The following is a 27771-nucleotide window of genomic DNA, read 5'->3' as shown; positions in this document are numbered from 1 at the left end:
TTTGGAAGGGAATTTTGTTTTGGAGAACTGTAATTTTTTTCTTCTTCTGGTAGAGGGCAAAAAATATGCATTCTTAAGTGTTTTTTGTCCCTGAGATATGTTAGAGGGCATTTTATAAATAAAAATATAAATAAAGGCCAGCAAACAGTCATTTCATAATGATTTTTAGTCATTTCTGACCTGAGACTAGCTCAAACTAGTGACCTAGATGTGAAAAGCTCTATATTTCCTTATCCATTTATCTAAGTTATCCAACATGTCTGTATTTCAATATTTAATAGGAACACTATTCCTATTTTTTGAAGCTGGGGTGTGTCTGTGCAGGACCAGAACAGCTGATTACCTTCAGTTTTAGCTTTCAATGAATGCCTTTGTACAGCTTTGGGTGCAAGCAGCTATTAATTACATCATTATGTAGGTGGTGGGGAGGTGCATACATTTATTCATAGACTTGCTAAAGTGCTTTGTAGTCCTACACATGTATATAAGCCTTGAATACTACTTATACTAAGATCATGGTGAAGAAAGCAAAAATGAAAGTACACTTCCCAAATGAGGAAATTAGTCAGTCAACGAAAATTTATGAAATTTTTGTAAAGCTGCAAAGGTAACTTAATGTTATCCCTGTCAGAACACTTGAGAGTTACCTGATATCTATTTTACAAAACTACTGATTAGATTTTAGCTCTGAGTGAAATTTTAGACTCCAAAATATTAATTTGAAAATTAAATGTAAAGATTGTAACTGATACTAAAGCAATTTGTATATTATAATTATATATTGCATTTAAAAAAACTGTTAAAAAAGTAAGGTTGCAAAGTCAAATAGTCAAACATTAGGAAATATCAGAATTATGGTTGCTTGTGCAACTTTAATTTGAACTCCTTGTGCATATGCATTATGCTACTGTCTTTAATTACGTGATCACTATCACAGTTACAGGGTGACCTATACCTGAGTCCCTCTAGCGCACCCTTCCAGTGATAGACTTCACTACTACAACTTAAGTAACAAAATGCCCTCTTCTCTAATAAGATATTGCTTACCCAAAATGCTTTTCATGGTGTTTTCAACCAGAATGGCTGAGACCTTCCTTTCATGAGACCAAAGGCCTGCTGTCACCTTGTCTTCTTACCCCTTTTTTGCTTTTGAGTCAGTCTTCCCTCCTTCTTACCACACCATGTTGCCTAGTGGCTAGTCCTTCCTGGAATACTGCATTCCGTTTTGGTTTCCACACTTAAAAGCGGATTTTGACAAATTGGAAAGGATTTAGAAAACAGCTACCAGAATGATTTGAGGTCTTACAGTGAGACTAAAACTCCATTCAACAAAGAAAGTTGACTGGTGATACTTGATCCGTCTATAAGTATCTATATGGGGGAAATATTTCTGGTAGTAGAGGCCTTTTCAGTTTAATACATGAAGCCATAACAAGATGGAGTGACTAGAAAAGTGATTCTCAAACTTTTGTATTGGTGACCCCTTTCACACAGCCAGCCTCTGAGTGTGACCCCCCCCTCTTATAAATTAGAAACTCTTTTTTACATTTAATACTATTATAAATGCTGGAAGTGAGCAGGGTTTGGGGGTGGAGGCTGACAGCTCATGACCTCCCATGTAATAGTCTTGCGACCTCCTGAGGGGTCACGACCCCCAGTTTGAGAACCCCTGAACCAGAAGCTGAAGCTAGAATAAATTAAGATCAGAAACAGGGTGCAGATTTTTTTTACAAAAAGGTTAATTAGATATTAGTACAATTTACCTAGAAATGTGGTGGTTGAAGTCTTTAAATCAAGATTGAAGGTCTTTCCAAAAGATATGCTCTAGCTCAGCCAAAAGTTCTGGGCTTGATAGTTTGCGGTTATACATACGGGATTTTATTAATGGAAATATTAGTTTCTTAAAGCAATAAAGTATCTTAAGCATAAGTTTTTCTAGAAGCATTTTCATGCCATCTCTGTCACAATAAATGTGTATTCCATGTAATGTGGCCCTGGTAATTATTATTCTAGGAATTAACTGTAAATGTAACTATAAAAGTTTAGCCAACAACTCTTCTTGTCTTGTTTCCCACGACAAATGCCTCCATAGCTTCTTATTAGGAATCAAGAAGGCAATAGGCAGTTTTCCCTGTTAACTATATAGCTCTGTTAGCACTTGTCTCTGTTAAGTAGATTACTGTTTGTTAGTTTACCCTGAAGCTGTGGCCTTCTTATTTAAGTGGAATCTAATTAAATAGAAATCCAGTTTAGATTGCTTAATTAATCACGACATACTAATGCAAACCTCTTGTAGAACAAAAATGCTTGTCATTATTTTACTTGAAATAGAATATTCATTCCAATTTTTCACTCAGATATTGACGATTGTATTGTAATCTTTATTTATTGCAGCAAAACAAGCAATGGACCAGGGAAGATCTCCCATTATAATAGACAACACTAATACTCAAGCCTGGGAAATGAAGCCGTATGTGGAAACGGTAAATATAACTACTGTGTAATTAAATCCATTGTTGTTATACTGTGGTTGTGTTTTTTTTTTTTTTTGCAGACCTACCTTCACAAAGCACGAATGCAACTACTTTGTCTAGTAATGGGTCTTCCTTGTTGACATTCCTTCCTCTCCTCGAACAGGCTATTTCTTTGACATAGCCACTAACAGGTAGTCTAGTTTGGATTGACTTGACCTCATGTTTTTAGCCTAAGAGGAAACCTAGAGGTTGTGGGGTAAGTGATCTAAAGTTCAGTGGGCTAAGACTGCTTCGTATTTAATTTTAATAACAATCTGGTTTTCATTAATATTTTTTCTATTTGTTGCAGCATAAACTGGTATAATAATGTTACGCCTATCATGCAGACTGTATTTCTTTGTTTGCTGTAGGCTCTGGGGAAAGGCTACAGAGTGGAATTCCATGAGCCAGACACATGGTGGAAGTTTGATCCAGAGGAGTTAGAAAAGTAAGACTTGTGTTATAGTAGCCATCATAGTTCTTTTCTTTTTCTTTTGTATTGTGGTTTAATTTAAATTTTTCTCAATACTTCATCAATTGCTTAAGTGCTTTACTGCTAACGTGTTTTCTAGTATGTACTGACTTCTGTTAATATTTATGTAAATATACTGCTTACTTAAATATCAGCTCAGGAATACACAGAGGACCCTGTGTCCTGGTCCCTTTGAAATCAACAGCAAAATTTCCATGGACTTAAGTGGAAAAATAATCAGGCCCATAGGACACACTTCCTTACACAGTGGATGATTAAACTAACCTGGGAAGTCATTGCTACAAGATGTGACTGAGGCCATGAGCATTTATATAGATTAGACATTTATATAGATAAGAACACCCACAGTTTAATTAGGTAAGATAAAACATTTTATAAGGAATAAAAATCCTCATGCCTAAGGGTGTAACTCCACTCCTAACTAGTGGGGATTAGGAAGAAAATTCCCATATAAGCAGGCTATTCCATAATTGTCCATCACAGTGTTACTTGAAACTTTTCTCTGTGCCCCTCCGCACCCCCCCTCCCCCCCCCAAATCATCTGGTATTAAGTACTGTTGGAAATGTGATACTGGATTAGATAGACATTTGATCTGATCTGTTATTGCGGTGCCTATTTAATTTTGTTTGTTAATTCCTGATGTTTGTCATCCACTCTAGATCCTCTTGAAATTATGGAATGTCAGTGCATGCCAGGCAAACTTGGGAGAAGTCAAATGTATAAATATTTTTACTACTTTTTCCCCATCTCTTGTTGATATGGTATCATTCTAAGGCTACCGACAAAGTGATTGGGTTGAGTTAGCCTTGCAATGGTATGTTAACAGGGAATAAGGAAAAAATAGTAAGAACATTCGTCTTCTAACTAGATAGTAGAAGAGCACAGTTTTTGGTTTTCTTGTTTTGGTAACTAAAAATATTAAAATAGTGTATATAAAAAGAAAAATAATTACTAAACACTAAGAAATTGCATGAATAATCTCACTCAAATTAAACTAAACTCTTTATGACCAAGTATCTGAACTCTTTCAAAATGTAGGTTATAATAAAAACTTACATAAAGAAGTGTAATGGCTCTATAATAGTGGAGTGAAACAAAAGTAGGCATACCAATTCAGTATCTCATCAGCTCTTAATAGCTAAGCAGGGGAAGGTCTGGTTAGTACTTATGTAGAAGGTCATCAAGGAAAATGCAAGGTTGCTTAGGAAATGGCGTTTGGTGGTTCAGTAAGACATTCTATCCTCAGTCAGTATTGAACAGGCGTTGCACATGTCAGAGGCACTTTGCTGTGAGAATCAACATCTTACCGATTAGTTCTGACCACATGTAATTATGAAATAGTCCATGAAATTATTTTGCAAGAGTTAGGGAAGTTAACACTGGTGACCTGGCCAGATTCCTCTCTTGGTAATTGCACTTTACATTTCTCCTGCAATTGGGTACAGTATTGGCGTGGAGTGTTGCTATACTCTGTTAAACAGTTGCTGTTTCTCCCTCCATAGAGGCCTGCCTTCATTCATTCATTCATTCATCTATATAGGTCTAAAGTGAATTGTATGTGGAGGTACAAAATTGTAGTTCCTTGTGCTGGAGAGGTTCATTGTGCTTTGGGAGAATTTACAATAGGGTAATGGCAAGTGGTGGTTCTACTATCCCACTTCTTCAGGTTTTATGCCATTGGAGGGCAGCCTTATGCTGCATTCAGTGTTCCTTAGAAATCCTGTCTGTGGACACTATTGTGGGGATGTACTGAACAAATGCGTCAGCAACTGTGGCCATGCCCCCTCCACTGTCAGCACCGCGCACCTTTGTGGCCTTACTGGCTCTCTGCAGATGCCTTCCTCAGTGCAAATTCTTTGCATCTGCCTGTGCCACTGGACACTGCCCTTCCTCCCCACATCCCTTACCAATTCATACAAAGGAAGACTTAAAATAGGAGTGACCACATACTAATTCTGTGCTAGGGGCTGAATTATTATGGCATTGAAAATCAGTGAGTTGGGAGTAAAAGATTGACTGGCAAAATCAGAAACATCAGCCTCCATTGTTAACAGAAGAGGTCTAGATGGACAAGGATGGAAGCAGAAATGAAAGCCTCTTTTAGCCGATCGAATACCTGTTGAGTCTCCGCAGACCAGACAAACCAGGCTCCCTTTTTCAGAAGGGCCATTGGGGGGCTACCAGGTATCGAAATCTCAGATGAAACACTGGTAGAAGTTAGCAAACCCTAAGAATCATTATATGCCCCAGACATCCCTCGGAGCAGCCCACTCTGGGATGGTAGAGACCTTATGTGGGTCCATAGCCCCTCTGGGGAGACAACTATGAATTTAATTTAGTGTATAAGTCGTCTGACATATTCTTTCTAGAACATGGTTTACATGCTGGTCATTCTGGTTCTTGTTTTCAGAGAATATCAGGATGTCATCTAAGTAAATTACTACAAAATGGTCCAACATATTTTTGAAAATGTCATTTATAAAATGTTGAAAAGCAGCAGCGGCATTGTGTAGTCAGACCAGCATCACAGTGTATTCAAAATGTCTATAACAGGTGCAGAATGTAATAGTCAACACACAGGTGTAGGAAACCATCCTTCTAGGTGACAAATAAAATTGGAGCCCTGGCCAAGGACTTGGAGGGACAGATGAACCCCTTGCACAGACTCTCTTGTAGGTAGCTTCTAAGGGCTTGCAGCTTGGGTTCTGAAAGGGAATAAATATGTCCAAAAGGGATTTCCACTCCGGCCTGGATATTTATAGGGCAATTATAGGGCTGATGAGGCAGCAAAATATTGGTCCTCCCTTTGTCAAAAATATCAAACAGGTCCTGGTACTTTGCAGTTATAGCCATAGTAGTTGGGGGGCTGGCTGTGTCTAGTGAGGCCCCTCCTAACCTGCCTTAGCCTGGCTTGGAGAGAGACAGCTTCAGCAAGTATAAGATGGGGGCTGCCTCTTTCCCCTGACTGAGGTTGAGACTGCAGGTCTGACATGATTGCAGAGAGGTGAACTTGATCATGCTAGAGCTCCAGCAGTTGTGGGGGTCATGGGTGGTTTGCCAGGTGATGCCAGAAATAACTACAAAGAGGGGGAAACAGATTAGGCCAAACTGTAAGGTCTCCTGGTGGTCCTAGATAGTGGCGACTTCTGAAGGAGCTGTTTCTCATGTAACTGGGCTGGAGGAAAATAGAGATCCATTGACCGCTTCAGTGAGGTCTGGGATGGAATTGACTCATGTTGGTATCTGGTGTTATGAGATGCTCCTGTGTCCACGAGGGCTTCCAGGTGGATGTCAGCCATGGCCAGATGTCTTAAGCAGAGTGGGAGCTGAAGGTGAGTAAGGTGGAGCACTGCCAGTAACCTGTGAAGTGGTACTGGTGTATCGAGCTAGATCCAGGGGAATTACACCATCCCCAACCAGGATTCTCGTAGAAGGTTGAGGCCTGGTATTTCCTTGCTGGGAGACGGACCGAACTTTAGCTGGGCAACTTAAGCTGTAATGTCTAGTTTTGCCACAGTAAAGGCATAGGCCTTCCAAGTGGCATTGGTTCTTTTCACCATCAGAAAGGCAGGACCAGACAGTGCCAAGTTGCATAGGATCTGGTTGCGGCAGGAGGTCAGTGGGGAGCTCAGTCTGGGCATGAGTGACCAAGACTAGTGTATGATCAGGGCACCGTTGCCTTTTCCTGGCAACGTTCCAATAGCCGGCTATCAATGCTTATGTTTATGTTGATCGGGGTGCCAGTCTGGCCAAGATTTCTGCCCAGGCCACTTCGTCCTTCTCTTCATCACTCAGACCATGACAGAAGTGGTGGTGCTGCATGGCCTTGCTCCATTCCGTGTCAGCTGCGAGGCAGCAGAACTTTGTGGCATAGCTAGTGACCAGCTTGTGGCCTTGTCTCAGGGCTTGAAGTGCTGATTCTGCTGTATGTGTCCGGTTCAGGTCATTGACATGTGTTGTCATGGCCTGGATAAAGTTCTTGAACTCCCCCAAGAAGGGACTGGCTTACTCCAGAGAGGGGGGAGCCCAGGCAAGCACCTTCCAATCAGGAGACTAATGATGAGCCCCACCTTGGCTCTACGGATGGAATAGGTCTGTGGTCTTATCTGGAACAGGAGTGGCATTGGTTCAGAAACCCATGAGAAGCCCTGTGGTCCCTATTGAACTTGTCTGGGTGGGGAATCATAGGACTGGAAGAGACCTCGAGAGGTCATCTAGTCCAGTCCCCTGCACTCATTGCAGGACTAAGTATTATCTAGTCCATTCCTGACAGATATTTGTCTAACCTGCTCTTAAAAATCTCCAATGATGGAGATTCCACAACCTCTCTAGGCAATATATTCCAGTATATTAACCACCCTGACAGGAAGTTTTTCCTAATGTCCAACCTAAATCTCCTTTGCTGCAATTTAAGCCCATTGCTTCTTGTCCTATACTCAGAGGTTAAGAAGAACAATTTTTCTCCCTCCTCCTTGTAACAACCTTTTATGTGCTTGAAAACTGTTATCATGTCCCCTCGCGGTCTTCTCTTTTCCAGACTAAACAAATCCAATTTTTTCAGTCTTCCCTCATAGGTCATGTTTTCTAGACCTTTAATCATTTTTGTTGCTCTTCTCTAGACTTTCTCCAATTTGTCCACATCTTTCCTGAAATGTGGCGCCCAGAACTGGACACAATACTCCAGTTGAAGCCTAATCAGCGCGGAGTAGAGCGGAAGAATTACTTTTCGTGTCTTGCTTACAATGCTCCTGCTAATACATCCCAGAACAGGGGTGGGCAAACTACGGGCCGCATCTGGCCCATCAGAGCTTTTAATCTAGCCCTCAAGCTCCCGCCAGGGAGTAGGATCGGGGGCTTTCTGTGCGGCTGCCAGAATCAGTGGCATGTCCCCCTTCTGGCTCCTACATGTAGGGGCAGCCAGGGGGCTCCACATGATGTCCCCCCCCCAGCTTCTATTGGCCAGGAACTTTGGCCAATGGGAGCTGTCTGCGGACGGGACAGCGTGCAGAGCCACCTGGCAACGTTATGCCTCCGCGTAGGAGCCAGAGGGAGGCATGTCGCTGCTTCCGGAAGCTGCGGGGGCGGTGCCTGCAGACGGGGCAGCGCGCTGAGCCGCCTGGCCAGCACTGTGCTTCTGCATAGGAGCCAGAGGAGGGATATGCTGCTGCTGCTTCGGGGAGCTGCTTGAGGTAAGCGCCACCCAGAGCCTGCACCTCTGAGCCCCCTGCGGCCCAACCTCCTGCCCCAGCCATGATCCCCCTCCCGCCCTCAGAACTCCTCGGTCCCAGCCTGGAGAACCCTACTGCACCCCAGAGCCTGCACCCCCCAGCTGGAGCCCTCACCCCCCCCTGCACCCCAACCCCCTGCCCCAGCCTAGAGGCCTCTCCCACACCCTGAACTCCTCATTTCTGGCCCCACCCCAGAGCCCGCATCCTCAGCCGGAGCCCTCACCCTAACCCCCAATTTTGTGAGCATTCATGGCCCGCCATACAATTTCTATACCCAGATGTGGCCTTCAGGCCAAAAAGTTTGTCCACCCCTGTCCCAGAATGGGATTTGCTTTTTTTGCAACAGTGTTGCACTGTTGACTCATATTAAGCTTGTGGTCCAATATGACCCCCAGATCTCTCTCCGCAGTACTCCTTCCTAGGCAGTCATTTCCCATTTCGTATGTGTGCAACTGATTGTTCCTTCCTAAATGAAGTACTTTGCATTTATCCTTATTGAATTTCATCCTATTAATTCAGACCATTTCTCCAGTCTGTCCTGATCATTTTGAATTTTAATCCTATCCTCCAAAGCACTTGCAACCCTTCCCAGCTTAGTATCGTCCGCAGACTTTATAAGTGTACTCTCTATGCCATTATCTAAATCATTGATGAAGATATTGAACAGAACCGGACCAAAAACTGATCCCTGCGGGACCCCACTCGTTATGCCCTTCCAGCATGACTGTGAACCACTGATTACTCTATGGGAACGGTTTTCCAACCAGTTTTGCACCCACCTTATAATAGCTCCATCTAGGTTGCATTTCCCTAGTTTGTTTATGAGAAGGTCATGTGAGACCGTATAAAAAGCTTTGATACTGTCAATAGGAATGAAAAGGAATCTTTGGTTCCTTTACTGTATACTCCACCTGCAGAGTGCTATTCTGCGCCTCTGTGGGGAACCCAGCAGGTCAGCTAAGGAAGGACCTCCGTGTGCAGAATCCATCCCTATCAGTGGCTCTTTTCCCTGCCCCTCTCTGAGTCTTCTCTTCAGTTTTGTGGGCTGCTCAAACTATAATGAACAAGCCATGGGCAGCCTTGCCTATTGGTCAGGGTGGGAGGCTGGCTTAATGGTTGGAACAGAGGTAACCAGGCTTAGTGGCCAGGTTTGGAGCCAAATTATCATGTTTGGGGGGCTAGCCGAGAGCCAGAGACCCAGAGCCAGGGGCAGAGCAGTGATCAGAAACTCAATGTCAAGCCCAGGGAGTGAGCCAGAAACCAGGAGCCACGGGTCAGAGCTGTGGTCAGAAGATGAATACCAAGTCCAGCAAGCAAGTCAGAGCCAGGAATCAGGAGTCAAGGGTCAGAGCCAGAGTGTAGGCCGGAGCCAAGAGCAGGGACTAGGAACTGGAAACCAGGATTAGGAATCCAGGAACAGAACCAGAGACAAGGAACAGAAAGCAGGAGCGGGGATTCAGAGTAAGGGCTAGGAGCAAGAAGGGAGCTGAGAGCAGGACCAAAAACATAGCTGCTGCTGTGGAATGCTGTGGAGCAGCCAGGAACCTAGGGCTGCTGCAGTGTTTGTTTGAGACTGTGAGTGCTGAAGTCTTCAGCCAATCTGGGTTCATTAGCTGAGTCAGCCAAGTACAATGAGCAGGGTCTGTGTTCAACTGGGGGTCCCTGATATGGCCCCCATCACGGTTGTATCTAACAGCACCATAGTATCTGATAGGTAAATAGAAAGAAGCGTTATCTTAGAACAGTATACACATATTGTCTATATTAACAGTGTGTAAGATATTGCAAACCCATGCAGTATCTTTGGGGTCCATTGTTTTAAATAAATGGTTTATGTATGATTGTGTTCTACTCCATGAGGGAGGATTACCACAGCTCCTCCGGGAATTAAAAACAGTGGGTCGTGACTAAGGTAAATCAGCCAGGTTGTAACCCTCCCAGAGAGGTACCACTTCCTGGAGAGGCTCACATACACTATTTTTAAGCAGATTCTCCAAAGACCGATAGACAAAGAAAGGACTTTTGGATAAATAGCCTGAGTTTAAACCAGGGGTAGGTAACCTATGGCACACGTGCCGAAGGCGGCACGCGAGCCGATTTTCAGTGGCAGTCACACTGCCCAGGTCCTGGCCACCACTCCGGGGGCCTCTGCATTTTAATTTAATTTTAAATGAAGTTTCTTAAACATTTTAAAAATCTTATTTACTTTACATACAACAATAGTTTAGTTCTATATTATAGACTTATAGAACGAGACCTTCTAAAAACGTTAAAATGTATGACTGGCACGCGAAACCTTAAATAGAGTGAATAAATGAAGACTCGGCACACCACTTCTGAAAGGTTGCCGACCCCTGGTTTAAAGTGACTCGGGGTCTTATTTCTAGCCTATCAAACAGACAGGAGTTGCTGTCCAAGGGAGGCCCTATCCCTTGCAGAAGAATTGGAAAGACTTTGGCCTACTGGGGCCCCATAAGACTAATGGGTGACCTCTGGTAGGCTGTTTGTTTTTACATGTTTGTTTACCTGATGAACAAATGTACTTGCTTAGAAAAAGCTGTGTGGTGACCTGTAACTGCTGGCATTCACACTACTTATAGCCCTTGGAGAGAAAGCAAAGCACAGGTCTTGTTTTTTTTAGGCAGAATGGTTTGCTGCCGTTATTGCAGTAGAAGACTGGGAGCTGTGCAGCCTTAAAACCACTGGTTGGGGGGAGTGAGATGCAGGTCTCTGCCCAAGAGAGGTGATGACTGGGAGCCAGAAACCTTGAATTGGGTGCCCTCAAGGGACCACAGAGGGGGAAATACAGGTGCAGTTCTGCTGAAACTGTGACAAACAGCACCACATTTCTGTATAAAGGAAAATACTTTTTTTAAAATATTTTTGAATGTACAGTATATACAATGAATTGTGTTAAAAAGATGCAATACAATTTGGATATTATAAGATGGTAAATATTGTGTAATTAAATCTGAACTTCCACCCACTACAGCATATTGTTTTTGAGAAGTGTGTAGTCAGTTGTAGTGAATTCATCTGTTTCAACTATATTTAAGCTTACTGTTTTGTAGTGTTGGAAAAACCTATGTGATCCTTCTGGATCTTGAAAGTGGGCAGAAGATTAAATGATGGCATTTGACAGTCTGGATAGATGGAGAGGATAAAACACAAGATACTCTTCAAAAGTTTAAGAAAGACTGAAAACATATAAAAAGTACCAAACAGTTTATTTAAATTATTATTTTTGTAGGAGGAATAAACATGGGGTCCCTCGTGAGAAGATTGCTCAGATGTTGGAACGATATGAATATCAAATTTCCATCTCTGTTGTAATGAATTCAGTGGAACCTCCTCACAAAAACACACAAAGGCCACCTCCACAGCGAAGACAGAGGTGGGGAAGCTGTATAGACTCTTGGAATTCTTTCAGTGTTTCAAATAACCGATAACTCAGGTTATATTCAACTAACACCATTTTTTTGATCACCCTTTTAAAAATATTGAACAGTGGACTTTCTCCTGAGGTTTAAGTAGGCTTAATGCAATTAAAGGACCATTCTCTCTTGGAGATTGTTCCATTAAACAAAGTTTTGGAGGCTTAAATGTAAATAAAATTTAATATAAAAATGTATGTTAAATGTTTTTACAATCTCTATTTATTACATTTGTACTAACTTTGGTTTTGGATAGTATGAAGTAAACAAGTTTTCCTTTATAGTTGGGTCTCAAATAATGTTGTCTAAGGAGGATACTGTTGAACAGTTTTTTGTTTTTGTTCTTTTTTTGAGGAAGTCCTGACAAAACTGTTTTTTAAATAGAACTCAGAAAAGCCTAGAGGAATAGGTTGTGTGTGTAGTTTATTGCATTTTAACTATTTCCACTGCTTTTTAATATTTTATCCAACTTTTACCAGGTTTTTATACTGAACAATTATGTTTTCTATTTCTTGGTGAATGCTTGTTCATTTTAATTGGTATCCAAAATGTTGTCACACTTATAACCCAGATTTCCTTCCCTCTTCCCTTTGTTTCCATCTTCACTTTTGGCCCAGAGTTTCATCTGGCAGCTAAACCAATGTGCTGCAATTGCAGTATTCACCAGCCTGAAATTACAAACCATCTATCTACTGAAATACCAAATGTAATTGTGCCTAGAGACTATCTAAATTTTATTTTTTGAGATTTTTGTTGGCATGAAAATGTACAGCTGTGTTTCTTTAAGTTACAGCATTAAGATGCTTAATTAGAACTGAGTCTTTTGGGGCCAAGTGTTCTAACTGGGCAAAGAAAACAGAATACTTAAAATATTAGTCTCTCAGGGTCCTGCAGTTGGAGTGTGTGCAATTCCACCAAGTAGGTACAGGTGGACAGTGGTCTCAGTTCTGTAAAACCACATTACATTCTTTTCAGGATTTTGGCACAGATAATATTCTCTTCTTAGCAGATACCTAAAACTGAACCAGCATGGAGATTGATCATTTTATTGCCATAGATCCTTTTTACCTTAGGCTTAAACACTGGTATAGTAGTAAGTTTTAAATTTAATCCTTGCATTTTTCCTGGTCCCTGGACTAATAAAGTATCTCTCTGTCTATTATTGCTGCCATTGTTTTAGTAGTCCAATGTAAGTCTGACAAAATTAATATTTTGTTCTTATGTTTTATGGTTTTATAGTACTTAAACAGCAGTTGATATAGTGCATCTTTGGACTCTGCCAGATTGGATTTTCTGTTGTGTGTTAAGAAACGTGGAGGTGATCTTGATGGCATATATGTTCAAGAATATTTGTCCATTGCATAAATAGATCTTAATTTAATATTTAATTCTGTTCTTCAAAGACAATTGTAAAGAACTTGGTTGTGTGCGGTACTATCAGCATAAGATAGCAATTATATTGCAGACACCAAGATGCATTTTTTACAATGAATGGATACATTTATCATGCCTCATTGAACATGTTTATACTGTAGTGATACGATGGCAGAAAAAAGAATCAGCATATTTACAATGGCTGCTCAAGTAAACTGCCTAAAGCAAACCTCATTAATTTCAAAGAATGTAATATGGTATCCATTTGTACCTCTACAATAAGGGGCTATTCATACAAGAGATCTACAGGGAATGGGATGAATTTAGTGATCTTTAGATACTTGTAAGGAGAGAACAAAGGTCATTGGCTGTCTATATGCTGTCTGACTGATGAGAACCACAAAACAAGTTTTTAAATCTGAGGCTCTTACTTGAAAAGTGGTTGATGCAATTAAGACTTCCGTAATTGTGTAGGAAACTATAACAAAACAAGGAGTTTTTTTCAATTTTTAAATAAAATCTAAATCTTGGGTCTAAAATTACTTGACTTTGTCCTTCCCATGGCACAAAGTGCATTTGTCCCAGGCACCATTTATTGGGAGTCCAGATATGCAATGCAAATTTTTAGGACTTTATACAGCTGTCATTCTAGTATTCTAAGAAGAGTATATGGTCAGGCCCCATTATAGTGGTTTTGAAGGGGAACATTTGAACTTGTAATGGGGTCAGGTTGAATAAACCATAAAATCATTATTTCGTTTTTGAGAAAGGGAAGAACAGAAAAGTTAAGGCGAAGTTGTAGATGCCTTTGAAGGATGGCTTCATATAAAAATACATGTCATATCACTAGGCCTCTCAATTAATCGCAGTTAACTCATATAATTAAGTAAAAAAATGTAATGAAGATTTAAAATATTAATCATGGTTAATCGCAGTTTTAATTGCATTGTTAAACAATAGAATGCTAATTGACATTTATTAAATATTTTTGTATCTTTTCTATATTTTCAAATATACTGATTTTAGTTACAACACAGAATACAAAGTGTACACTGCTCACTTTATATTACTTTTTATTGCAAATATTTTCACTGTAAAAATTATAAAAGAAACAGTATTTTTCAGTTCACCTCATACAAGTACTGTAGTGCAATCTCTTTATCGTGAAAGTGCAACTTACAAATGTAGATTTTTTGTTGTTGTTACATAACTGCACTCGAAAACAAAACAATGCAAAACTTTAGAGCCTACAAGTCCACTCAGTCCTACTTCTCGTTCAGCCAGTCGCTAAGACAAATAAGTTTGTTTACATTTATGGGAGATAATGCTGCCCACTTCTTATTTACAATGTCATCTGAAAGTGAGAACAGGTGTTGGCATGGGACTTTTGTAGCCCTTGCAAGGTATTTATGTGCCAGATATGCTAAATATTCGTATTCCCCTTCATGCTTTGGCCACCATTCCAGAGGACGTGCTTCCATGCTGATGATGCTCGTTTAAAAAAATAATGCATTAATTCAATTTAGACTGAACTCCTTGGGGGAGAATAGTATGTCTCCGGCTCTATTTTACCCACATTCTGCCATATATTTCATATTATAGCAGTCTCGGATGATGACTCAGTACATGTTCATTTTAAGAACACTGTAGCTGCAGATTTGACACAACGCAAAGAATGTACCAATATGAGATTTCTAACGATATCTGCAGCACTTGACCCAAGGTTTAAGAATCTGAAGTGCCTTCCAAAATCTGAGAGAGATGAGGCATGGAGGATGCTTTCAGAAGTCTTAAAAGAGCAACACTCCGATGCGGAAACTGCACCAAAAAAGAAAATCCAACCTTCTGCTGGTGGCATCTGACTCAGATGATGAAAATGAACATGCATCAGTCCGCACTGCTTTGGATTGTTATCGAGCAGAACCTGTCATCAGCATGGACGCATGTCCCCTGGAATGGTGGTTGAAGCATGTAGGGACATATGAATCTTTAGCGCATCTGGAATGTAAATATCTTGTGATGCCAGCTACAACAGTGCCATGAGAACACCTGTTCTCACTTTCAGGTCACGTGAACAAGAAGCAGGCAGCGTTATCTCCTGCAAATGTAAACAAACTTGTTTGTCTGAGCGATTGGCTGAACAAGAAGTAGGACTGAGTGGACTTGCAGGCTCTAAAATTTTCCATTGTTTTATTTTTGAATGCAGGTTTTTGGGGACATAATTCTATATTTGTAAGTTCAACTTTCATGATAGAGATTGCACTACAGTACTTGTATTAGGTGAACTGAAAAACATTATTTCTTTTTTTAAAGTGCAAATATTTGTAATAAAAAATATAAAGTGAGTGCTGTACACTTTGTAGACTGCATTGTAATTGAAATCAATATATTTGAAAATGTAGAAAACATTCAAAAATACTTAAATAAATGGTATTCTATTGTTCTATTGTGATTAATCGCAATTAATTTTTTTAATTGCTTGACAGCCCTACATAGCACTAGAGAGTAACAAGGTCCATTGCACAAGATAGTAGAGCACTGATTTAAGATATTGATTTTAGAAGAATCATCTGTATTTTAAAAAAAATCAGGATTTGGTAGTTAAGAAAAAATGTTTGAAATTTGCTAAGATTTTTGAGATGGTTTTCCATATAAACATATTAGGCAATAGATAGAAATACTTGATGTTGAACTAATGTTTTAAATACACTTTTTGGTTTAGTGGGGTTTAGTTTTGAAGACTTGCGTCAGCATGCTTTTGTTTTATTATGAAGCAATTGTGAAAACAGTATTTTAAATTAGAGTCTGAGAAACATCAAGATTGAAAATCCAGACATTTAATGCAGTCTCTTTCTGTGGTTCTGTACACCTATTGTGCAATTTTAAATTTGTACAATGTGATGTATATCTAACATAGTGTTTTGATAAGAAATTTTATTAAAACTAAAAGTTGACATACTATTTTGTTTTCTTTTTAGTAACGGTTTTAATCATTTGCAAGTTATTGCAGTTAAGATGTTTTTGTAGTCAGTGCATGAATTGTTAAAATATTTGAATTATAGTGTATTTCATAAGTTAACGTTCTATTAAATACATCCCCTTATTGTATCTTATTCACAGCCACTTGTATTACTTTTTTTTCAGTTTTCATGTCTGGTTATCAACATAAATATACTTAAAGAAGGCATAGAAATCATAGGAAAAAGTCTCAATTGTTTTTTGTATCCCAAATCTTTGTACACATTACTACTTTAAGAAAAAAAAAGTGTTAGGAAGCCTCATTTCACTTACCACTGTGATTCTGTCAGTTTCTATAGCCCATAATTAGGTTAGAAAATTACTTGGTTTTGTCTTCAGTTTACATCAAGATATTATAGAAAAAATAGCCAATGACTGGAATCTGATACGTTTTTGTAAGGATTTTGCAATAACTTAACCTTCAGCTTTTAAAGGAAGTTTGGAAGTTGACACTGAGTTTTAGTTTTCACTTGGAAATTTTTGTTTAAATTGTGAGGTTTAATTCTTGTCTAAAAGGTTAAAAAACAATGTACAGGCATCTTCTATGTTTTTGGCCTGTCTGGAATTATAATTCATGGGTCGTGGTTATGTTTTTGGTATAAAAAGCACACAGATGAAAGTAGGCTAATATGTATGAAGAATATATTACTTTTTACAACTTAGCATGTTACCAGCATTTTCTGTAAACCTGTATTCTATCTCATTTGTAAATCTATATTCTAGGGTAAGTGTAAAGGTGTGGTAAGTGTAAACAAAATGAAAATGTTCTGGTGATTGTATAGTATGTGTCCTTTGTTATATATATATTTTTTGCTATGTTTTATTTCCTTGTGTTTTGTATATCTCTATCTGCTGGGGGTATGAAAAGTCATTGTAATGAGCACTAATTTATAAATAATATCAGAACATTAAGCCCTTCATGGCAGAAACTTTGCCCTCTTTTTTTGAGTCTATGTCCTTAGGGGTGCTCCACCATAGGATGTACATGTGCCTGTGTGCTCTCAGTCGGAGACTGCAAGTTAATGTCCTTAGACCTGCACAGAGTAGCACCTCATGTGCTAAACAAGGGCATATAGGGAGGCGTGAGTCCACGCCCACTCAGATCCTTCTCATCTGCCTGCAGCTCGAGATAGAGGTCTGCTGTATTCACTTCCCGCCTTCACTTTGTGAATTCTTTATTTTGTTTATTTGTTTTAATAGTTTTTCATTATCTATTTTCATTTGATATCTTTATTTTATTTAGTACTCTTGTATTAGTTGAGGGGCAGGGGGCTCTTTCCTCTTCTCTTTTTTTGGTCTTTTGTTTGTGTCAGAGCACAATTTGTTATGCCCAAGACCCCACAGCTTAGGACCTGAGAGATTTGCCACATGTCATTTCCCCATAGTGAGGAACACTCCAGCTACCTGTGGTGTTTGGGGACCCCTCACAACACTTCTAAATGCAAGGTCTGTCTGGCTTTGAAAGGAAGATGCAAGAAAGACAGGGAGAATAGACTTAAGCTCCTATTAATAGAATGTGCTCTAGCTCTGGAGGGGTCTGCTTCCCCTCCCTGTACATTGGCCTCTACATCTCAAGCTGCCTCAGTCTCAGTTGCTGCCTTGTCTGCAGCCCTGGACAATAAAACTCTTAAAAAGAAGAAAACATAGGTCTCAAAGCAAGGAAATGGAGAAAAAGGGGCAGGTCACCCCATGAGACTCGCTGTCGGGAGACCTCTCATTCCTGTAAGGATACAGGAGATGCTCTGACTGAGTCCAATACCAAAGCAGAAACCAGTTTTGACATACCTACCATCAGAGCAACTACCATGGCAGCACCATCTGATACCTTATAGCACTGTGAGATACACAGGACTCCTATCCATGCCCCGGTATCGGTATTTCACTGTACCTCTGAAAGGGGAGATGACTCTGCAGTTTACCTCAGTTCCACAATAGCCTCCATCTCACCTGCCAGTAACTATCCAAACCTTATGTGAAAGCCCTCCATCTCCTTCCAGATTCCTTTCATCAGAGGATCTCATTATCTCTGATGCACCTGTGTCGCCAATGCTGGCAAGATCTACCAGTACCACCACCTTGGTACCACTACGAAAGCAGCAAATTGAGACTTGTTTATGTCTCAAGGCTTCAGTACTGGTTAGAACACCAGAGTGCAGCTCCCTCCTCCTTAGTTCAGGGGAAGTTTTCTCTGATTCAGAGATCTCGGTACAGGGATACATACCAGTACTGTATTACCCTACCCTCATGAGTCCCTTTCATGAAGAGGATCCTAGAGAACCTACCAGACATCATAGGCTCAGAGATTGATTATCATTGAAGTCTCTTCTCTTATCCCCTTCCCATTGGGGTTATTGGGACCCATGGGGTACTACAGCAACCAACTCCATCAGGTGCCTAAGAGAAAGCACTGGCACCTACAAATCATCCTATAGTATTGTGTGCATCTGTACCACACACATCAGTACCACACAATTCTCCAGTGCCGGACAATATACAGGAAGAGCAAGAATTGCAGGCTGAGGAGATCTCCCTTTATTTCCAGACTAGGCAGTAATGCTACCACCTCACTCTTACACTGATGATTTTAAGATCTTCCAGGATCTCCTGAAAAGACTAGTGGACTTACTTCAGATCCCACTAGAGGAAGTTCAAGAGTCAAAACATTACTTGATGGGCATCCTGAACATTAGTCTCAGAGAAAGGTTGCCCTACCCATCATTGAGGCTTTATCATCTGCTGCACATACCCTTTGGGAAACACCTGCCACAATCCCACCAACCTGTAAGTGGACAGATAAGAAATAATACATCCTACTGAAAGCAGTGAAGTACTTCTTCCACTCTAACCACACTTTCCTTGTAGTGGATGCAACCAGTGTAAGGAACTGTCAAGCTTACTCTAGATTCCCTGTCAGATGGAGATGCCTAAACAGCTGGACTTGCCAGGAAGGAAGAGCTACTCATCAGCCACTCTCCAATTTTATATTACCAGCTACCAGGCCTTGGCAAAATATGATTTTTAACACACACTCCAAATTTACCCATTATATTGAGCACGTGCCACAAGACCAGAAAGATCAATTTCAGTCTGTCATCACTGAGGGGAAGTTGGTTGCAAAAGCCTCCCTGCAAGATGTTGTAGGTGCTGCTGACACAGCTTCCAGGTCCATGGCCATGGCGGTAGTTATGAGAAGAGCATTCTGGTTCCAATCTTCAGGCGTTGCAAGGGATGTACAAAACACAATGAAAAATGTCTCACTTGAAGGGCCCAAGTTCTTTAGCGAACATACAGACTCCTCTCTGCACATGCTCAGGGATTCCAGAGCAATGTTGCAGTCACTGGAAATGTATGTGCCTGCAACAAAAAGGCCTTTAAGTAGATTCCAAGCCACTCAAAGATCAAAACCATTCCAGTACCATCAGCACACTTTCTCTAAGCCTCAGGAGCCCTTCAGGAGAAAGGCCAGGATACAGAAACTGGGGCCTCCAATCCCTACTTCTGCCCAATCAGCCCCCTCCCTCTAAGAGGCACTTTCGACACCTTGGTCTAGAGCAGGGGTTCTCAAACTGGGGGTTGGGACCCCTCAGGGGGTCACGAGGTTATTACATGGGGGGTCGCGAGCTGTCAACCTCCACCCCAAACCCTGCTTTGCCGCCAGCATTTATAATGGTGTTAAATATATTTAAAAAGTGTTTTTAATTTATTGGGGGGGGGTCGCACTCAGAGGCTTGCTATGTGAAAAGGGTCACCAGTAAAAAAAGTTTGAGAGCCACTGGTCTAGAGCATCAACCAATTCAGTCCACTGGATCACATGTTGTGTGACCATCCCTCCTTTGGAGACCATCACGCAACCTACTTGTCTGGAGTACCTTATCTCAGATCAGTGCATCGTGGAGGTTATCAAAATGGGCTACTCTGTACACTGGGTTCTTTTCCTCCTTCCTACCCCCTTTCCATTCCTCTTCAGGGATTCTTCTCATGAGCAACTCCTAAAAGAAGAATTTCATTCTCTCCTCCTCCTAGGAGCAGTAGAACCAGTCCGACTAGAGTTCATCGGAAGATGGTTCTATTCCAGTTACTTGTTCCCAAGAAAGGTGAACGGTGGACCCCAATCCTTGACCTCAGGAACTTTGAACAGCACTTGAGAATGGTGTCATAATTCCATCCCTAAGTCTATAGGATGCCTACTTTCATATAGCCATCCACCTCTCCCAAAAGCATTTCCTAAGATTTGTGATGGGGCACACTGTCAATATTGAGTTCTCCCCTTCAGACTCTCCATGTCCCCAAGGGTGTTCACAAACATTCTCTCAGTGGTAGCGGCTCACAATGTTCCCATATTTGGATGACTCGCTTCTCAGAGGCCGGTCACCGCAAGATGTCCAGTCGGCAATGTCCAGAGCAAGAACGCTATTCCAATTTCTGGGCCTCCACATCAACCACAAAAAATCCATACTAACTCCAGTACAGACAATAGACTTTATAGAAGCTACTCTGGACTCTGCAACAAGAGCTACCTCCCCAAGGAGAGATTCTTCACCCTGTCCAACCGAATCTCAACATTACAGTGCAGCCCGCAAACTGTGAGACTTGTCTGCAGGATTTGGGCCACATGTCGGCCTCCACATATGCGACTCCTCACAAGGATGCCTCCAGACATGGATAAGAACAATGCATACCCCAGACCCAACCTCTCCAAATGTGTTACAGTGCCTCAGAAGGTGCTGGACTTTCCTACATGGTGAAAGGACTCAAGGAAGGTCTGTGTTGGAACCACAGTCTTAAATCAAGCACTTTCGAAGGCTCTTACAACATGCATCTCTGTTAGGATGGGAAGTTCAGCATAGGGAGACGGCAAAGGGCAAATGGTTGTCACAGGAATTGGTGTTCCATATCAATATCTTGGAGCTAAGACTGGTTCATTATTTTTGCCAACACTTCCTTCACACCATATGAGGTCACTCGGTCAGAGTAATGCTGGACAACAGGGCAGTGATGTATTACATCAACCTCCAGGGCAGAGCAAGATCCCAGTCCTTATGTGCAGAGTCATTAAGGCTGTGCAACTGGTGTATCTACCAGCAGATAGAGATATCAGCAGTCTGTCTACCAGGGCTCCAGAAAACAGTCGCACAATCCCTGAGTAAACACTTACAGTAAGATCAGGAATGGGAGCTCAAAGACTTTTCCGCAGCATCTGCTACACATAATGTAGTCTGTTCTACTCCAAGGGAGGTTACAGCCACAACACTCTGGGGGATGTACTGACAACATGATGATCCCATACCCTTCTTTGTACTTGTACTTATACCTATACCATTATCCACAAGACTGTTCTCAAGCTGCCCAAGAAGGAGCGAGAGCTATCCTCATAGCACCTGCTTGTCTGAGACAGATGAGGCACTCAAACTTGGTCCGCCTCTCAGAGGTAAGACCCCTCAGACTTCCTGTGTTCTATTGACACAGAACTCAGAGTCCCTCATGCATCCCAACCCCTCCTCCCTGAATTTGAGAACAGGGCTCCTCAATGGCATTCAAGCTTGGAAATGACCATTTTGGATAGAGATCAGTCAGTTCTCTTATCTGGCAGAAAGCCTGGTACTTACAAGGCTTGCCTCCAAAAGTGGAAGCACTTCCAATTGTGGGGCTCCCTTCCATCTTCTCAAGCCTCAGAAGTTCCACTTTCCAAGATCCTGGACTACCTCCTAGAATGAAAAGCACAGGGTCTCTCAATGAGCTCAGTCTTAGTCACATCTGACCGCCATCACAACCTTCCACTCATCTATCAAGGCATCTCAGTCTTTGCCCACCGTACTGCAGCCAGATTTCTTAAAAGGCCTATACAACTTGTTTCCTGCCATTCAACAACTGCCCCCCCAATGGGACCTCAGTCTGGTTTTAAACACTCTAAGGAAACCCCGCCTTCAAACTAATGGTGACCTGCTCCCTCCTCCACATTTTCCTCAGAATTTTGTTCCTAATTGCCATCACCTCAAGGAGAATGGGGGAGCTAGGAGTGCTCATGATGGACCCAGCATACACCACCTTCTACAAATACAAAGTTATATTGCATCCCCATCCTTGCTTCCTCCCAAAGGTCTAATCCTAACATCACGTTAACCAAGAAATTCCCCAAGTTTTCTAACTGGAACCTCATACCTCCAGAGAAGAATCAAGCCTTCATTCACTGGATGTCAGAGAGGCCCTTGCATTCTATCTGGACAGGACTAAACTATTCTGGGCCTCTCCCAGGCTATTTGTATAGGATGAAGGGCCAGCTGATTTCCACAAACAAGTTGTTTAAGTGGGTTTTGGGTTGCATCTTGAGCTGCTATGAAAATTCCGGGGTGCAGTCCCCTCACAGAGTAACAGCACATTCCATTAGAGCTCAATCCACAGCTATAGCTCTGCTGAAGAACATTCCCATAGCAGAAATCTGCAGGACTGCTATTTTGTCTTCTGTTTATACCTTTATCAAACATTACCCCATCTTACCGAAAGACACCACCTTTGGTGATGCACCTTTGAACTGTCCTGGACTTACCTCTTCAGCACCCACCTCCTCATTGAGTTACTGCTTGGGAGCGCACCCACAGGAACATATACTTAAAGAAGGAGAGGTTACTTACTTTACAGTAACTTGAGTTCTTTGAGATATTTTGTCCCTATGGGTGCTGCTCCACCTCCCACCCTCCTCCTCCTCTGCTTTGGAGTTCGGCTTCGCAGTTGAGAAGGAAATAAGTGGCAACCAGCTTGCACTTCCCTATATGCCCTTGTTGAGAGCACAAGGCACTTCTCTGTGCAGGTGCAGGCCCGCAGATGTTACTTTGCAGTCTCTGATCAAGAGCCTTGGACACACATAAAATATCTTGAACTCAAGTGACTGTAAGGTATATAACCTCCCCTTCTTGCCTGTTTGAAGATCATAGAGCACACTGAGTGCTATATAAATAACAATAAGAGGTAATGAATAATAATAAAAGAGGAAGTGAAACTGAAGGGAATTGCAGGAGAATTTCCCTTTGTATCCTTAAAAGTAAGGAAAATCACCAATTTTGTCAGCAAGGAATACTCCTTGAGGAACAGACTCAAACGTGGGGCCTAATCCTTTTAATGCTGTCAAGCATAGTGCTTAATACTGTGAATAGTCTTTTTTTTCCTCAATGCAGTAAACTGTATTTCCAATAGTACCGTATATACTCATTCATAAGCCTAATTTTTTTAGTAAAAAAAGGGAAGCACCAGGGAGCACCAGCTTACGATCGAGTATATACGATATATATATATCCAGAATCAGGTCCTCTTTGAATATTTAAGTAACCAACTTGTAAAGTAAACTGCCAGTTCCTTGTATTTTATGAATTAGTGGAACTAGAATTTGCTTTCTCAGTAGTTAATATACAGAATTGCTCAGTTTTCTAATCTAAATAATAGCCATTGAAGTAGGAATACTCTTTAATGCTGATACAATGGCATACAACAGAATTTAGCTAATCCACATTTTGCTAATACTTTTCATAATCTACCCCAAACTATCCATATTATCCTTACCTCTCAGCAAAGATTCAATAAGTGCTATTGCATGGTATTACAAGAAGTTCTTGGAATGTATTGGAGAAAATTTTTTATTTCAGAAGATGCAGAAAGCTCCTAGGGGAGAGGCTGTTCTAGATTTGATTTTGGCAAAGAGGGAGGAACTGAGAATTTAACATTGGAGGGCAGTTTGGGTGACAGTGATCATGAAATGATAGAGTTCATGATTCTAAGGAATAGTGGAGGGGAAACAGCACAATAAAGATAATGGATTTCAAGAAGGCAGACTCTAGCAAACTCAGGGAGTTGGTAGGTAAGTCTAAGGGGAAAAACAGTCCAAGAGAGTTGGCAGTTTTTCAAAGAGACATTATTAAGTGCACAAGAGCAAACTATCCCACTGCGTAGGAAAGAGAGGAAGTACAGCAGACCACCACCCTGGCTTAACCAGGAGATGGTCAGTGATCTGAAACTCAAAAAAGAGTCCTACAAAAATTACAAAGGATTAGTATAAACAAGTAACACAAATATGTAGGGACAAAATTAGAAAGGCCAAGGCACAAAATGAGATTAGCTAGAGACGTAAAGGGTAACAAAAACACATTCTATAAATACATTAGAAGTAAGAGGAAGACCAAGGACAGGGTAGGCCCGTTACTCAAAGACGGGGGAAAACAATTAACAGAAAATGCGGAAATGGCAAAAATGCTAAATGACTTTTTTTTGTTTCCGTTTTTACCAAAAAGTTGAGTAGCAATTGGACATCTAATTTAATGAGGGCCAGTGAAAATAAGGTAGGATCAGAGGCTAAAGTAGGTAAAGAACAAGTTAAAAATTTATTTAAACAAATTAGATGTCTTCAAATCACCAGGGCCTGATGAAATACATACTAGAATACGCAAGGAGCTGAGAGAGAAGATATCTGAGCCATTAGCAATTATCTTCAAAAAGTCATGGAAGATGGGAGAGATTCCAGAGGACTGGAAAGGGGCAATTATAGTGCCCATCTATAAAAAGAGGAATAAGGACAACCCAGGGAATTACAGACCAGCCAGCTTAACTTTCAATACCCAGAAAGATAACCGAGCAAATAATTAAGCAATCAGTTTGCAGACACCTAGAAGATAATACGGTGATAAATAACAGTCAACATGGATTTGTCAAGAACAAATTGTGTCAAAGCAACCTAATAGCTTTCTTTGATAGGGTAACAAGCCTTGTGGATGGAGGGAAGCGGTAGACGTGGTATATCTTGACTTTAGTAGGGCTTTTGATACTGTCTCACATGACCTTCTCACAAACAAAGTAGGGAAATACAACCTAGATGGAGCTACAATAAGGTGGGTCATAACTGGTTGGAAAGCCGTTCCCAGAGAGTACAGTAGAACCTGAGCGATACGAACACCTTGGCAATGGAGGTTGTTCATAACTCTGTAATGTTCGTAACTCTGAACAAAATGTTATGGTTGTTCTCTCAAAAGTTTACAACTGAATATTGATTTAATGCAGCTTTGAAACTTTACTATGCCAAAGAAAAATGCTGCTTTCCCTTTATTTTTTGTAGTAGTTTACATTTAACACAGTACTGTAATGTATTTGGGTTTTTTTTGGGGGGGGGGGGGTGTCTCTGCTGCTGCCTGACTGTACTTCATGACGGGTTCCAAATGAGGTGTGATGTTGACTCGTCAATTCGTAACTCAGAAGTTCTACTGTAGTTATTAGTGATTCACAGTCAAGCTGGAAGGGCATATCAAATGGGATCCTACAGGAATCGGTCCTGGCTCTGGTTCTGTTCAATATCTTCATCAATGATTTAGATAATGGCATAGAGAGTACACTTATAAAGTTTGCGGACGATACCAAGCTGGGAGGGGTTGCAAGTGCTTTGGAGGATAGGATTAAAATTCAAATTGATCTGGACAAACTGGAGAAATGGTCTGAAGTAAATAGGATGAAATTCAATAAGGACAAATGCAAAGTACTCCACTTAGGAAGGGATGTTGTACACATACAAAATGGGAAATGATTGCCTAGGAAGGGCAACTGCGGAAAGGGATCTGAGGGTCATAGTGGATCACAGGATAAATGAGAGTCTACAATGTTGCAAAAAAAGCAAATCTCATTCTGGGATGTATTAGCAGGAGTGTTATAAACAAGACACGAGAAGTTATTCTTCTGCTCTACTGTGCACTGATTAGGCCTCAATGGGAGTATTGTGTACAGCTCTGGGTACCACATTTCAGGAAAGATTTGAACAAATTGGAGAAAGTCCAGAGAAGAGCAATGAAAATGATTAAGGTCTAGAAAACATGACTTATGAGGGAAGATTGAAAAAAAAAAAAAAAGGTTTGTTTAGTCTGGAGGAGAGAAGATTTAGGGGGGACATAACATAAAAGGTTGTTAAAAGGAGGAGGGAGAGAAATTGTTCTCTTTAACCTCTGAGAATAGGACAAGAAGCAATGGGCTTAAATTGCAGCAAGGGTGGTTTAGGTTGGACATTAGGAAAACCTTTCTAACTGTCACGGTAGTTAAGCACTGGAATAAATTGACTAGGGAGGTTATGAAATCTCCATCATGGGAGATTTTTAAGAGCAGGTTAGACCAGTGCCTGTCAACCTTTCCAGACTACTTACTCCTGGGGGAATTCTGCACTACTGTGCACATGCATAATTAATGAGACCCACAGATTTTTAACTTTTTGCACAGAAAAAGCTCCCAAAATGTTGCTGCAGTTCCACCTTTTGCGCACCAGACAGTGCTGTGGCAATAGCCTCTTTGTGGCCATGTCTGGGGATTAGCTCCATTTAGGTCTGACACCCCAGCTCTTCTGATGGATTGCTCACACCACATCTCTCCTTGCTCTCCAGGACTTGGAGTGCTTCCTTTTTGTGGCTCAGTCCTCGAGCCAGGTCACTGTGTAGTCTCCCGTTCCAGTCTTCTGCTCCAAGGCTGGGTCCTATGCCACTTCCCCCTGTGATTGACTGGGGAATCCGGGCCCACCCATTACTCTGAGTTCCAGTCCAGGGACTCTATGTCTAGCAACTCTACTCTGCTTGCTCCCAGACTCTGTAGCTATTTGCCTGGACTCCTTCCTACTTCCTTGCTCTGTCTTCTGCCCCCTCCTTCCCTGGGGTTACTAGCCCAAATTCCCTCCTTTCAGGGAGTACCTATAGGCTACTTCCCTCTTGGACTTCTTGCCAGACTCTGTAGCCCTAAACAGCCCTCTCTTTTCCCAGGGAGTGACTCCAGATTACTTCCCCTGCGGCTCCCTTCTGTTCTCAGCTTCCTGGCTTTCTACAAGCTCAGCCTATCCCTGCCCAACTGAACTTCAGTATCAATTAGACTTTCAGTTGCTGGCTCTCCCCCAGGTGTAACGTACCAGGTTAATTGGCCTGACAACCTGCTTTGCCTTGTGTGGGAGAGCACACTCTTCACCCTATCACAGAAATACTTTATTTTGGGTTGTTTCATCCCAAATGGGAATACTATGTTTTTTGAACTGACCAGGAACATTTCATTTCAAATGAGTTTTAAAAAAATTTAAACTGCATTTACATACAGTGCATTGCTGTATGGGTGTTGTAGTTATTATTAATTTGTATTACCAAATCGTCTAGGAGCCCTACTTATCGACTAGGATCCCACAGTGCTAGGTGCTGTCCAAACATAGAACAAAAAAAAGGTCCTTGCTCCAAAGTTCCATCCCCTGTTCCCTTCTATGGGCTAGGTTCCCTGGAAGACATCATTACATAATGCAGTACATTCCCTATAATGCTTTTCCTCTGTATGATGCATCATGGCTGTCACATGAGTCTGGGTGCATTATGGAAGATATATTTTGGCCAGGAAGCCTGGCCCATAGGAAAGAATGGGGGTCTGAACTACAACTCCCATAAGGGAATAGGGAAATGCAGTTTAATGTTGAAATGCAGTTCAACAAACTGAGACAAAATTTCTATTTAGGGAGTATTTTGATAAAAAATGTCAAAATAAGTTGTTTAGACATTTCTGAATCAAAATATCTTTGAATTTGTCCATTCTGCAAAAAATTTCAACCTTCAACTTTTTGTCCTATTTCAGGAAGAAAACAGATTTTGAAATATCAAAATTTGTCCTGGAATAGAAATTAATTTTGCTCGGCTCTCGTTAAATATTTGTGCCTTATTTCTATTTTTAATTC

General features: G+C 41.2%; 1 protein-coding gene across 1 annotated transcript in view; it reads left to right on the top strand.

The window, feature by feature from the left end:
* LOC112117333 overlaps positions 1-27771 on the top strand; it is an 87451-nt gene that overhangs the window by 25713 nt on the left and 33967 nt on the right. Inside the window, exons 4-6 of the mRNA XM_029911961.1 lie at positions 2395-2483; positions 2885-2961; positions 11486-11629. Of these exons, the coding sequence (XP_029767821.1) occupies positions 2395-2483; positions 2885-2961; positions 11486-11629 (310 nt within the window). The remainder of the gene's footprint in view (positions 1-2394; positions 2484-2884; positions 2962-11485; positions 11630-27771) is intronic.

This window comes from Terrapene carolina, unplaced genomic scaffold, assembly GCF_002925995.2.
Source record: "Terrapene carolina triunguis isolate 2854851 unplaced genomic scaffold, T_m_triunguis-2.0 Scaffold139, whole genome shotgun sequence".
In the NCBI taxonomy this organism is placed as follows: domain Eukaryota; kingdom Metazoa; phylum Chordata; order Testudines; family Emydidae; genus Terrapene; species Terrapene triunguis.
The sequence above is the reverse complement of the archived record's forward strand: the minus strand, read 5'-3'. Positions and strand labels throughout refer to the sequence as shown.